This window comes from Opisthorchis viverrini (genome assembly GCF_000715545.1).
Source record: "Opisthorchis viverrini unplaced genomic scaffold opera_v5_252, whole genome shotgun sequence".
In the NCBI taxonomy this organism is placed as follows: domain Eukaryota; kingdom Metazoa; phylum Platyhelminthes; class Trematoda; order Opisthorchiida; family Opisthorchiidae; genus Opisthorchis; species Opisthorchis viverrini.
This window is the reverse complement of record NW_008751910.1, coordinates 131,829-144,761: the sequence shown is the minus strand read 5'-3', so window position 1 is coordinate 144,761 and position 12,933 is coordinate 131,829. Positions and strand designations below refer to the sequence as shown.

At 43.9% G+C, this 12,933-nt stretch overlaps 1 protein-coding gene across 1 annotated transcript in view; it reads left to right on the top strand.

The window, feature by feature from the left end:
- Positions 1–12,933, top strand: part of T265_09063 (hypothetical protein) — a gene marked incomplete at both ends in the record, with an annotated part of 30,566 nt that overhangs the window by 14,930 nt on the left and 2,703 nt on the right. The window contains one exon of the mRNA XM_009175042.1: positions 1,772–1,854. Within this exon, the coding sequence (XP_009173306.1) occupies positions 1,772–1,854 (83 nt within the window). The remainder of the gene's footprint in view (positions 1–1,771; positions 1,855–12,933) is intronic.

Genomic DNA, 12,933 nt, shown 5'->3' with positions numbered 1-12,933 from the left:
GTAAACTATATATATACATATATATATATATATACTCAACTCTACGGCAACCACCAACATCATCAGAGATGGCAACATTAGCGTCGACATTGATGAAATTGCCTCACAGCCACAAATTTTACTTAATTATATTCAAAACCTTTGAGTGAAAAGAGTGGACGGAAAAGGAACGTAGTTCTAGCCCACTCCTAGCATCGGTACGACCATCAGACATCAATAGACACTTATTCACGATCTATTCAAAAGTATGTCACAGTTACTAGAACTGAGGAAATGCTTGGGACAAATATTGTATCCCTTGGTAGTCTAGGATAAGTGGGTACTGTTCAAAGATACTTATACTCTGAGCGCAAATGAACACATCCAAGCTTGTGAGGAAATTGCGCGCCAAATTTAAATTAATACCGGTTGTGTGGAGCTAGTAGTACAATATCTCAAGCTAACGCAGCGTCTTTTTTGTACATAACGATGAAAGGGGAGGAACAGAAAACCATGTCAATTTAACGTGTCATAACTTTATGAAAGCGTTTTTTCTGAGGGAGGTCCAGTCGGTCCCAATGGTACTCCGGATTGCCGTTGTCCATCAAGCCCAACCAGTAAAAAAAGCCCGAGCATAGCGCTACGCAGTTCCTTTATTGATACCGTATATTATATGGATACCCAGTAGTTATTGATAGTTTAAACAAATACATCTTCAGACGAGCATGTCTTTCTTAAACCGTCTAAAAAAGTCACTCCGTCATCGATAACATGATATCAGTGTTCAACACCGACATTTCGCTGCTGTACAACCATGATTTACTCGAAAACCTTATTGTGAATGAAAAATTGGACGGCGGACTTAGTGCTAGCTTACTGCAATCATTCTGAGGTGCCTACACTTCCAGACACTCATTCGGGCATTCTGGATAGAAAATGACTACAAGAACGCTATTGGCACCGACTAGCAGCTATAACTTGCAGCGCCTCCAACCAGGCGCAGTAGGGATCACGTGGTCCCCATCCTGAAAGGTAACTAGCATCGACAGCATCCAAACATTTCGTAGTATCCTTCATGTCCCTCTTCCAGTAAGTACTGTGCCCAGTTGTTTTGTAGTTTTTTGGCCACCAACCAAATAGCAAAAGTACAACGGCTTCGGTTTCCATATCTCCATTCTTTTAAACGCAGTGGGGGCTGTTCACCCCGTTTCGGTAAATAGTTAAAGCAATGAGACGCAAATGCAATACTAACGCTGCGTGGTGCAGTTTCGATAGTCTTCTATTCCCTCACAATCACATCTATATTAAACCATTTCTCGAGAAGTGACTGGTAATGTTGGTGCAAACTTACTGTTAGTGTTGACAGACCATGCATGTCAGCCTACCTAGGAGTAGATGTGTTCCATACTGTAGCTTTCGTTCATGAAACTGGTAATTGTTGGAATGGTTGTATGTTTGTTGGGGACCCGTTGCTCGACCATCAACCAATGGACTGATCGCTTCTAAATTGTCTCCACAAAGTCCTTGGTTAGAAGGAGACGACTTTTTGATCCGCTCGATTCATTTAGTGTAGTTGGTTGTGAGGTTAACATGCGGATAAAATAGTCTAGTGATATAATAAATGGGTATGTAGACTGCCTATCGGACCTTAAATCTCACCTCGATGGTTTCGCTTTACTATAAATTATTTGAATCAAAGGAATTAACCGCTGTAATTTGCTTTTTGTCGGTCATTTACTATAAACCGTAACCCATGCATTCATCGCACTTCATTCTTACGCTTCCGTTTCAGCTTCCTGTCCAGTCTGAGCAAGCAATGGCAAGTGGTGGATGAACATGGTGATGTAGTGGATGACGATGAAACTTCGAGCATCGGTGAGTCCCTCACTGGTGTATCACTTTTACTGCCTTTTTGGCCTACCATTTTGTTTTTTACTGTCGTTTGTTGCTTTACGAGTTCAGTCACTGTTCGAAACTTATGATCCAGGTCGTTGTGATCTTACACGCACCTGTTATGTTGGTAGTAGAATGTTTTTTTTCCTAAGTTGAATACTGGTTTCAAAATCTTCAGACCTTCTATACTTTCATGAACTTGAGCCCCGAATCATTGTCCCTCCCGTTACGTGTGACAGACCTGTGGATCTTGTGGGTCGTCAGAAATCGCACCTTTTGTGTTTAACTCCTAACTCTTCATGGCTTCACACACTCAGTCAATGGAGTGTGGAAATATGGTAGGTCGTACGGTGGCCAGCTAGGTGCTCCGGAGATGAAGCTTGCAGTATGTCTACGCTCAATAATAAAAAACTTAACTAACCCGGCCTGACATCAAAGGTCCAACTTTATGCTCATACGTATGACAAAATGTTCTGCAGACTATTTGAGGCCTCATTTGGATCTCATAACAATGGCGTTTGTTGGTCGATTGCTAGACAGTGTGTGGCATCAGTATCAGTTTTTTATTAATAATTGATTAATGACTGGGCTCATGTGATTAATGGTGCGCGTGCGTGTGTGTGAACAGTGGCATTTAAACTTTTACTGTGAATGCGAAAAGAAATCATACTACAATCATGTGCGTGACAGGAAAGAGGAAAGAGCTTTAAGACGCACGCGCTCGATCAGAACGTCAGTGGAACAGGTTTTCTACTGACGCTCGATTACTCCAATGTGGGACTACGCGATCTGACGCCATTTCGGTCTTCATGTTTCCTAAAGATTGCTCGGTACATACACTGTGAGAGCGCGATGCAACATCTAAGTATTCGCCTCATATTCAGTTGCCAATGTCGTTTAGTACTGTATTTCCCATACGGCTTTAGTCCTTTGCTAGGTAGGTCGCTAATACGTCTTCGTTTGAATGTTCACAGTGCCCCGGTTTCTTTGTCTTCTAATCGCTTAGTCTGGCAGACGAGTGTTCACGCTCGCGATTTCATTTGAACAGATGCAGTCTCTGGTCAGACAGCAACATCAACAGTTTGAGCTGGCGCGGTCGAAGCTCATCGAGACGAGGATTGAAAAGTTGTCACTGCCGAAGCCGCTTAACGAGACTATTGAGTCGTCCGCTTCAGTGATTGACACAACACCCAACACGATTCCCGAATTCCAGTTCGATCCGATATCATGTATTACTTTTGATTCATCAAACATGAAGACTTGTTCAGAGTGGATCCGGAATACAGAGAAGATTCATGAAAAGCAAGACAATTGGTCAGGAAAATCGTAGTTGCTGAAAATGGACGTTTTACGGATTACACTTCGATGAAACTTTCCGGATTATCCTCAATATTTGGTAAAAAGGCTCTTTTGCTCAGCCTTCAATATCACTATATGATTCTGAGCAAAATGCTGCTGAAGAGTGGGCTACCTATGCAGGCAAAGTCAACAAGGAGTGTGAATGGTTCAAACTCCGAAGCATGACAGAGGATGTCTCATTTATATGTGGGTTGTAGTCTCCTGAAGATGCAGATATAAGAACAAGAATTCTCAGCAAGATTGAGCAGAACCCAGATGTCACTTTACAGAATATTACATCTGAATGCTAACGCCTTTGAATGTGAAACATGATACGGTCATGAAACAGGAAAATGGTCCCGGTAGTGCTGTTCGTGTGATCCAGAAGCGTACTGTTCGTCCTAGTGACAAGAAGCCACCTTCAGCATGCTGAAAATATGGTGAATGGTTTTTCATCAAATTCTGTCCGCTCAGAAGATACCGTTGCAGCAAATGTTCCCGTATTGAGCATGAGGATCGGTGTCAGGGCAAGGAAAGATAACCACCCAAGACGCCTTTTCGAACCAGATTTGCCAATTCCAAGTCTCCCAAGGCTCGCGTTGTTCTAGCCGCTTATCAAAGCCCCTACGCCAACGAGAGAGTATGTACCCGTGCATATTATCGGCACGCCTGTTCGTCTTCAGCTGGATATATCACCACCATCTCAAAAAGAACTTGGAAATTTCTTTGCAGCCCGGCACTAGCAAAAACCAAACAGGTAGCACGCAATGCATCCGGCAGTTTACTGAAACCCGGGTGAGCTCAGTTAGACGATATCACTAAGTGACATTAGTCATGTGTCCAGTCGTCTTGGCTTGAATTTTTTAGGACTAGATTGGATCGACAAGCTAAACCCTTCGGACAGGCCGCTCAGTAACAGAACATAGGCTACGATACCGAACATAGCCAAAAAGCTGCCTGATTCGCTTTGGAGGGGACACTCGAAGGTCTGTGCACCAAGTCCATGCCGTACCACCTTCAATCAAATGGAAAAGCCGAAATGTTTGTGGATACCCTTAAGCAACCTCCGTTGCAATCTCGATGGGAGGGACAAACGGACGATGTCATTGATGCTTTCCCAACCAACAGCCGGACGATACCAAACCCAAATACGCCAAATGAAAGTCTCTAGCCGAGGTTATGTTTGGGAAGAAAGTAAAGACATTGATGCACTGTGGTTCGGTAAAACCAGAGGGACCGGCGAGAAAAACCAATCAGAAACGGCAAACGTTGCACTGGGCGTATTTTTTTAGCCGTGGAGACTCTGTTCTTGTCAGAGAGTACTCAGCGAATCTTTGGAGCTCGGGCCTGATATTGTGACGAAGAGGAAACGTCTAATAGGAAGTCCAATTTGACGGAGCGGTATGGATTCGGCACTACGTTCGACCCACTATAATCCAAGAAAGAAAACGAATCTATCGTTAGATATTCTGCTTGAAACGTTCAAAATGAAATCCAAGAATGAGTCAACGGAATCAACCACTGGCGTCAACTCATCTCGGTTGCAAAGAAAAATGGGGCGACGAAGAATTCCTGTAAATCGGTTGCAGGTAACCCCCAGATTGAGAACCTACGATATATATACTAAAATGGGGATGGTCAGGACGCGTCCAGACAGGGAAAAAGCACATGTGCCTTCATTTTTGTCCACACCAGTGTTCCGTGCGTCCGCTCTTATCTTCCACTCTGTGATTTTTTGTACCATACGGTCATATCTTTTTTCTTCTTTGTTAGTGTCTTGGCATTTTTTCTCAAAATAACTTCCAGGAAGGTAAGCCTCTGAACATAAGGTTTCTTTCCTTTTCACTCCACTACTGCCTGTAATACAAGAGCATCTCTGTTTACAACGGATTCTACGTCAAGCTATGGTTCCTCCAGGACTGCTCAAACTGGCGTGAGACAGGAAGAGTCGCACACTCAGGACATCACTTAAAGCTCAATTGCAATCAAGATGTTTTTTTGGATTCCCTTCACCCAACCTCAAGATTTTATCGAAACTTTTTAAGAAAGTACCGGGACTTTTCGACGTGATAAACTGTCGATACTTCCCGGACAGCCTGCATACGATATGGAAAAGAAAAATGTATTGGAGTTATTTTTGGAAAGTATCGGTTTTCCTAGGTCCGTATGTTGAACTGTGATGTCCGACTACGTATACTGTAAATGAAAAGACAATTGGAGGTGAAATTGACCTGACAGACATCAACAGCTATTTCATTAGGCTAACCGTGTGTTACATTCGAGTGCATAAGTCTGCAGAAGGGCAACGTCCTCGATAGTTTAGTTGGTAGAATGTCCTTCTGGTAATTCGGAGCTCGGTGATCCACTTCACCGTCAGGCGCTTCCTTCTCTCAGATTCAGAACAGACGGCTCAGAAAAAAGTTATATGATGTGAACAGTCTTAATGCCGAATCTTCGCCAAACCCTGTGAGGCAGCATGTGCAATCATCTTATCGCCGATCAGTGCAACTGGGCAACAGCCAATCCTCAGTAGTCCGCCCGCTGGGGTAAGGGCAAGTTCAAATTGAGCGTTTTAGTGGTGCATACCATGGAAACATGTGTATCCTCTCCAACCTAACCAAAGTTCCTAATTTACCTCACATCAGTCGATTCGAAATGTCGAGATTGTTTTGTGAGGACACATGGTAATCTGCTTGTTTATGGTTGTTGTGTCCTCTCCACCTTAGTCTAGTTTTAAGGTCAAGGTCACGTGTACGTTGCTGTTCGTGCCTGTTCCGTAGCCAAATGGATAGTTCTGTTCGGCGTAGCAAGGTCACGTGACCTTGATCGATTATTAAGCAAATTGGGTGATTGTGATATCGCACTTTAATAGAACATACTTCCTCTGGGGTAGCAACTCATTTCGAAAGTTTGTTTTAAATCACAGACTCTTCCTCACCCAAGCAGGCGAGATTGCGTAGGGAAGATTAGATCATGACCTGGCAGCCGAAGGTGAAGCATCCTAGTAGCAAACTCAATCGCGCATCAAACTGTAGTCGGACTGGATGGAGACCTCTAGACGGGCTACGCCGATGTCTAGAGACTTGCGAACATGGCCCAGTCCTGTTTCTGGTCTGTTTTCGTCAGTGCACAACTCAACCTTTCAGTCGACCTCCCCCCTGTTTTGAGTTGTCGCTTCTAATACGAAGTTCTGTTTCTCTAATCCAATGATTTTTCATCAGTGAAAGAAGTTTTGCAGCTCAAGACGTTGTGCGAACTGTGAACCGTTTATATTTGCGACCGCTGCTGGAGAAAGATAGTGACAAATATGATAACGGTGAAACCTTTGAGGCTTTTGACGCTGATGGGCACCAATATAGCAGGCAATGCTTCCGTTCTGGAAGGAATGTTCGTTTCTTATTTTTCCTTCAGAAGTTGAAGTGATGACTGAGATACATGGCAAGGATGCATCGCCTCACTTTAGCTTCACTTGTTTTCACCCTGCACATCTCTGGTGTGTTCCTACCTTTACCCGCAATATGATTAGGTGACGCGAGCCGTTATAAACCCGCAGGAAAAACATGGTACCAAGGTCCAAATAGTGGTTTGTACATGAGTTCTAATCCCCCAAGACTGAATTCACGGTGGCTCTGAATAAAAAGCAGGATCGTCGCGTAATTTTCACGCCGGATGCAGTAACTTTGAGACCAGCGCGGACGGACATTCAAGTGACTTCCTTGATCAGCGTCCACCTCACTGACGTAGCCATTGGAGTTGTCCGAAACCGAACAACTTGTGCAACTCGTTTTCAGGACCTTGCATTACGTTTGCGTTATCTAAAGCCTCTGTCACATGTTTATCAGATTAACGCACTGATGGGTTTTTCCACCATGGTCTTAATAATGCACGGTTGTTATATCTCTGGTGCGGGGGAACGGTGAGACTGGACTCCAGTTTATGTACTTACTGAAACAGTGCATCCTATCCAGACTAACCAGTCGTCTCGTTTAAGTCGGCACACATGTTTCAGCTTAGTATCACGTCCCATCATCTGATATTACATCGGCTCACTCATCGACCCAATGACTAGCTTTAACCTATCGAAAACTTGATAAAATCCCACACGCTGTTAACGTGTTGGCACCCGTTCCACCAGACTTCAGATTCGCTTTAAGGAACAACCGATGTATGTGAACGTTTCCCGTAGACATTGGTTGTGGCATTTGGCTTCAGCGATAAAAATGCCTAACTTGGTAAATACATCGCATGTCATCATCAGACCATTTGTGTCCAGTCTCCTGCACTGTCTCCCACCCCTTTAATTCCATACATGGGACTGTATACATCGTCTCATATGGCTTCCTGTTGGTTGGTATTTGGTTGACTTAACCCCACCTTTTGCGTTCATACCCCAATCTCTTGAACATTCGTAACTTCCGCTTTCACACTTTTGCTATGTCTGTTCAATGCCGCTTGGTTACTGTCACGTGCTCTGATATTTGCTTTAATGTCTGTTCATTCAAGTGATTTTGTTTAGTTTAGCAGATGCATCGAAATATTTTAGGACTCTACTAGTCAGCAGTCACAATTGTCCCTAATTTTTTCTTGATACGCGACGAGAACTTGGTAGCTACCCAGCCTTGGGCTTTTTCAGTATAGGGCATTTCTGCTTTGCAGTATTTATTCATATATATATATATATATATATATATATATATATATATATGCAGTATAATTTTGCTAAATTAAATGGGTTAGAATAGCCCTGTCAGGATGTCATTTTTTGTTCACGCTTTTGTCTGATTATTATTTCTAGTATCCGATCGTATACTACAATTTTTCACATTTCCTTTGGTGATGTTTCGGTCAATGAACTCACGTTGAGGTCCCCAACAGATTGGGAGACTGCGCTTTCCACTATGCATCAACAACTCACGTCTCTAAGATTCTTTCTGATCTCCTACAAACACTGTCTATATATGTATAAAATTCGATATCCGTCGGATTGCTAGTTCTTGAGAAATGAACTATTTCGGTGCATTCCTTTGCTGGATACAACGAAATGCAGACACTTTGATAGAGTGTGGATAGAACTAATGAACACTCACACACACGTTCTCAACAGCAACCGAATCATTTTTCAGCTGAATGTGGAACTGGGCAGCAGTGGTCTTCAACATCACAGATCGCATTCCTTCATGAGGAATCTGTTGCTTTTATTCTCCATAATCAAGTGCGCATTCTAAAACAGACACAAGCGAGTTCTTCTCGACCCTACTCGACTTGATCGATGGTTTGACTTAGACTGCACTCTACTTTAACGTATCACCACTGAGGATCAGGTTGAAGATATATTTCTTTGGTCAAGGTTGCCAAACGGAGGTTTGGTCATAGAACGTAAACATGCTTCTCTGCTGATTTGTTGACTGGTCGCAACATCAATCTACGGGGTTAATTATGAATGGCCAACGAGTGTGCTTTAAAAAAAAACGAGATCAAAGCAAGCTAAATACATAAGTGATGTTAAAATGCTATGAGGCAACCAAGTAACTTAAGCGGTTTGCTTTGAATTAGGGCCAAATAATATGGGTTGCCCTATGTCAGTATTGGGAGACAGACTCGGGCGAATATGACTGGATATTTTATCTAAAAACAGTTAGTTCCAGAAGCTCGATTTCGATTATAATCACTTCTTGAAATCCTGACCATTGTTTTGAATTTGAGGTAGTTCAGTGTTTGACACGAAGTACTCCATGTTTTGAACCCAAGCGCTGCACCCCGACTTGCTATGTAGGCCAGAACGACCCTCAACCCTCGTGCTTCCTTCGCGTGGCATGGCAGTTAGCGCTGGCCAATTATTATTATTATTAAATTTTGACTGTCCATATTTCCAACCCCAGTCTAATTCAATCTGTTTAAAGTGTGCTGGCTGGAAGAACCATTCTGTGTATCAGATCAAGGCGGTTAAGTGGAAGAGCAAGAATATGAGGCATGACAGTCTAAACAACGTTCATATCAGTTCTCGTGAGCACATGTCACTGAATTCATCCGCCAAGGATTTATTTTTACTTTCGACCGAGGGTAGCTTTATTAGTAGTTCGCAACTCTCAGGCACATTGTGCTTTGCGACTCTTCGTTATTGTCTTTTTATAGAAACCTGGATGTGAGGATTGCCATGAAAAAGGCTAGTGATCGGTTTAGCGAATTTTCCTGAAATGACTTTCCGATCATTCCCAATTTTTTTCCATTCAAAATTCCCTATTCCAATTCAACTGCGATTTTGCCAAAAGGCGGGATATCTTCAACGGCGCCGGCTGGTGCATGCCACAATAACATATACAATCCTAGTGATTATCGGGGGCATTTGTTTTCTTTGACGTCCAGAAATTTCTAGCCTACTCTGTCAGAAGCTTTGAAGTTGATTAAGTGCAGAGGACACGAGGGTGAGGTTTTTACCTATCGCTATTCCCAAGAGGACACGGTCATATCGGCTAGACATTCCCCGAGGCCGTTTCTTCGACTAGGAACTACCGTTTACCCGAGTAACATTTGAATATTGTATATGTGTTCATACTCGCGTAGCCAGACTTTTTTAAAACTTTAGTAGATGTCTTGATAAAATTTTCGTTAGTCATTGCTTGTCTGCATAGGAACAGCTACATTGCAGACACTTGTAAAGGTGCACACGAAACATCTACTTCGTGTGCAGCTCCCACCCTAACCAAAATTGTAGTAGTCTTGAGAGACATGTAACTTCCCGCTGAGAATCGATGCTCACCGGTTTTTGTGAATCGATTTTTGTGACCGTTTATGATGTTCACCTGCCGTTTGACACAGTGGTTATTCCGGGTATGGTTGCTGCATGTTTCCCCACATACCATCGATCAGTATTTTTGCCTGCTTTGGCAGCCCCCACATCGGGCTGGATAATCAGCTGTTGATCATGGGGAGAATCACGAGAATTCGAAGTTACACCTCGTGCGCGCATCACGTGCATGCCTGACAGCTGAAGAATACCAGCTGGCTAGCTTACTACAATCAGAAATCAGTTGTCGCACGTATGTATTCCACGCACTTCACTTTTTGTGAAAAGCCGCCATGCAACAATCCATCCTTCCACATTCGCGTTGGGTGACGTCATTCGTCCTGTTGTGCGCTAATGAGCACAAAGCAATTCGTTGTGCTTTTATTGTCTGTTATGCTGGTTGATTTTCAAAGCATACCGTCCTATATTACAGGAGCTATTGTTACCCATCTTTTCTGGACACTGCACGATGCGGTAAAACTAGGATGGGCGGGTCCAGGATAATGGGGGGGGGGGCAAATCTAAGGACAAACAGTCAACTCCAACAAATATCGATCGCAGTGGTCATCCAACCATCCTAGCCGACTTTGGATAGCTTGATAGTGTGTTGAACTGGACAAAATTTGGTTGCCCATATTGTTGGCGAGGTAGTGATCGGTGATACTCTTTCCAAGGGCAAGGCTAATGGTTGGCCAATATACGTGTTTGGGTCACTGTCAGTCAGTGATTTTAAAGGATAAGCCTGTGCACATCCTTCCGAAAGCGTGCTGACGTCCCCGAATGCCTTCGGATGCTAACATGAACATACTCGCTGAGCTGGCTAGCGTGCCGGGTCAATGCATGGAACGTTTCCATATGACAATCTAATCTGGAACCAGAAAGCTCTTTCCTATTAGTCCAGTATCGAGTGATCCACACTGAAAAATACTGTCGCAAATTTTGTATGCCTGTCATAGGCTTTACAGAAAGGTTACTTCATTGAAGTGATTAATACCATGTTGACCCAGTCCATGCAATACGAAAATGCTCACTCATTTGCTGATGAGAAGAGTTCGGAACTGAAAGCCTGTCTAACTGCCAGAGCGTGTGTTTAAGTTTCTCGTGTGTCTACATCGTCAGATGGAAGCTGCAGTCGATCTCTCAGCGACTGCGATTTTTTCCCACCTGCAACTAGCGCTGAATATGCTTAAACACTGATCGATCTGCCTTTTTATCGTACCTCGCACACAGACTAGACCTCCGTTGTAGTATATTTTCCCCAACAGACAGCGACCAGTCTGATCAAACCCAACTCCTTCTAGGGACCAGAAGTTCTGATGCGTCCCATCCACCTGTTCATGAACGAGGGTTATTACTCTACATGCAGATGTCAGACCATCCATTGACCAGAGTGAAGCTGGAAAGCCACAGCAATTGGTCTACCTGCTTTCCCGTCAAGCCCTGATTTCTGGCCGTGACTGGTTGATTCAAGGGCGCGTTACAGCAGCTACCAAACTATCCGTGAAACAACTTCCATTAACGACAGTTACATTGCTGGTCGCCATTTTTTCGTGTACATGTGTGACAAAACCTGTGGTGTGCATTCAATTCCGGACACTTAGTTGGACCACTGACATTAGAACCTCTCGGTATACTTACGAATAGAGATGCTATGTGTACTTATGCCTCCCCCCTCCAACAGTAGCGTGGTTAGTCAGGGTAACCAAACGTTTCCTGTCTTTCGTCTCTTTGCTTATCCGCAGTATAAAAGCTAGCTCCGCATGGAGTATGTTTGGCAGCCTCGCAACTGGTGGTACAGGGTAAGCTAACCTCGCCATCACTCTATAGATGGGATAATCATTTGTCTGCTTGATTTTCTACTGAATCACCGCATCCTGGAAACAGTAACCGGCACGTGTCCACCTCGCGTTCAAGATCAAGTACTACTGGACTGGTCAGCTAACATTTAGCAGCGTTCCATCGCCTCCATTGAAAACTGGCTGTTGGGCGTCCACCTCTTCCTTACTTGTCCAGTATGATTAAAAACCAATGACTCGATTTCCACTGATGGTTTTCATTATCAACCAACATAGGTCTGCTGTCTGTGCATTTTTATAGTTGATAAATACCCCAAAGGCTAGCTTTATTTCAACAATGGTTTAAAAGAGACTGCTTTGGGTATCAGTAGCGTAGCATAAAAGCCTTTGTTGGTTGAAACTATGCTATTCGGGTTTATCAGGAAGGTCAGCTTCCTGAAAGCCCGAAATCTACCGAGACTCCCAGCTCCGCCAGATGTTGACCAGACAGACAAAACCACCTCAACATGCAGCGCGTCACAGCCTTGTATCAAACCCAGACAGTGCGAGTCAGCGTTGATCAAGGTCAGACAACGCCCCCACAATATGCAGCACGTCACAGCCTCGTACCAAAGCCAGACCGTGTGCGTCAGCATTGGACTAAGTTCAGACAGTGTCCTTCCAATAAATAGCTTGAGACTGCTGTACTTTTCGCACTCGCACGCACTCACGATCTTGCACACGCTTATTCGGAATATGGCTGTTGTGCTCCTTTCTGTGCTTTTTTTCGGCAACTAGGCACTGGAGCGGGTCAGCAGCAGGTACCTCAGATTGGCGAATCAGCAGATATAACAGGGTTAACTGTCTATGGGTTTGTTTGGCCTCTGTAGGCATCTGCATTTTTTCTTATGACACGTACGTGCTTCAGACGCATGCTGGATTTGATCATTCAGTCCCTCTCAGCTGTTCAAACATTGACCTTTGGACGCATTTCTACCAACCATTCATTGTAATCTGTGTCTGCTTGCACGCAACGGCGGAATCCCTATAAGGGAAGCCAAAAAATTGTGAGCTTGTTTCATCCGAGCCGATTACATCGCCAACCGGTGACAACAGCTTTTCGTGTCCTGTCTTGTAAACTCATCCACATACGCACTCTACTGG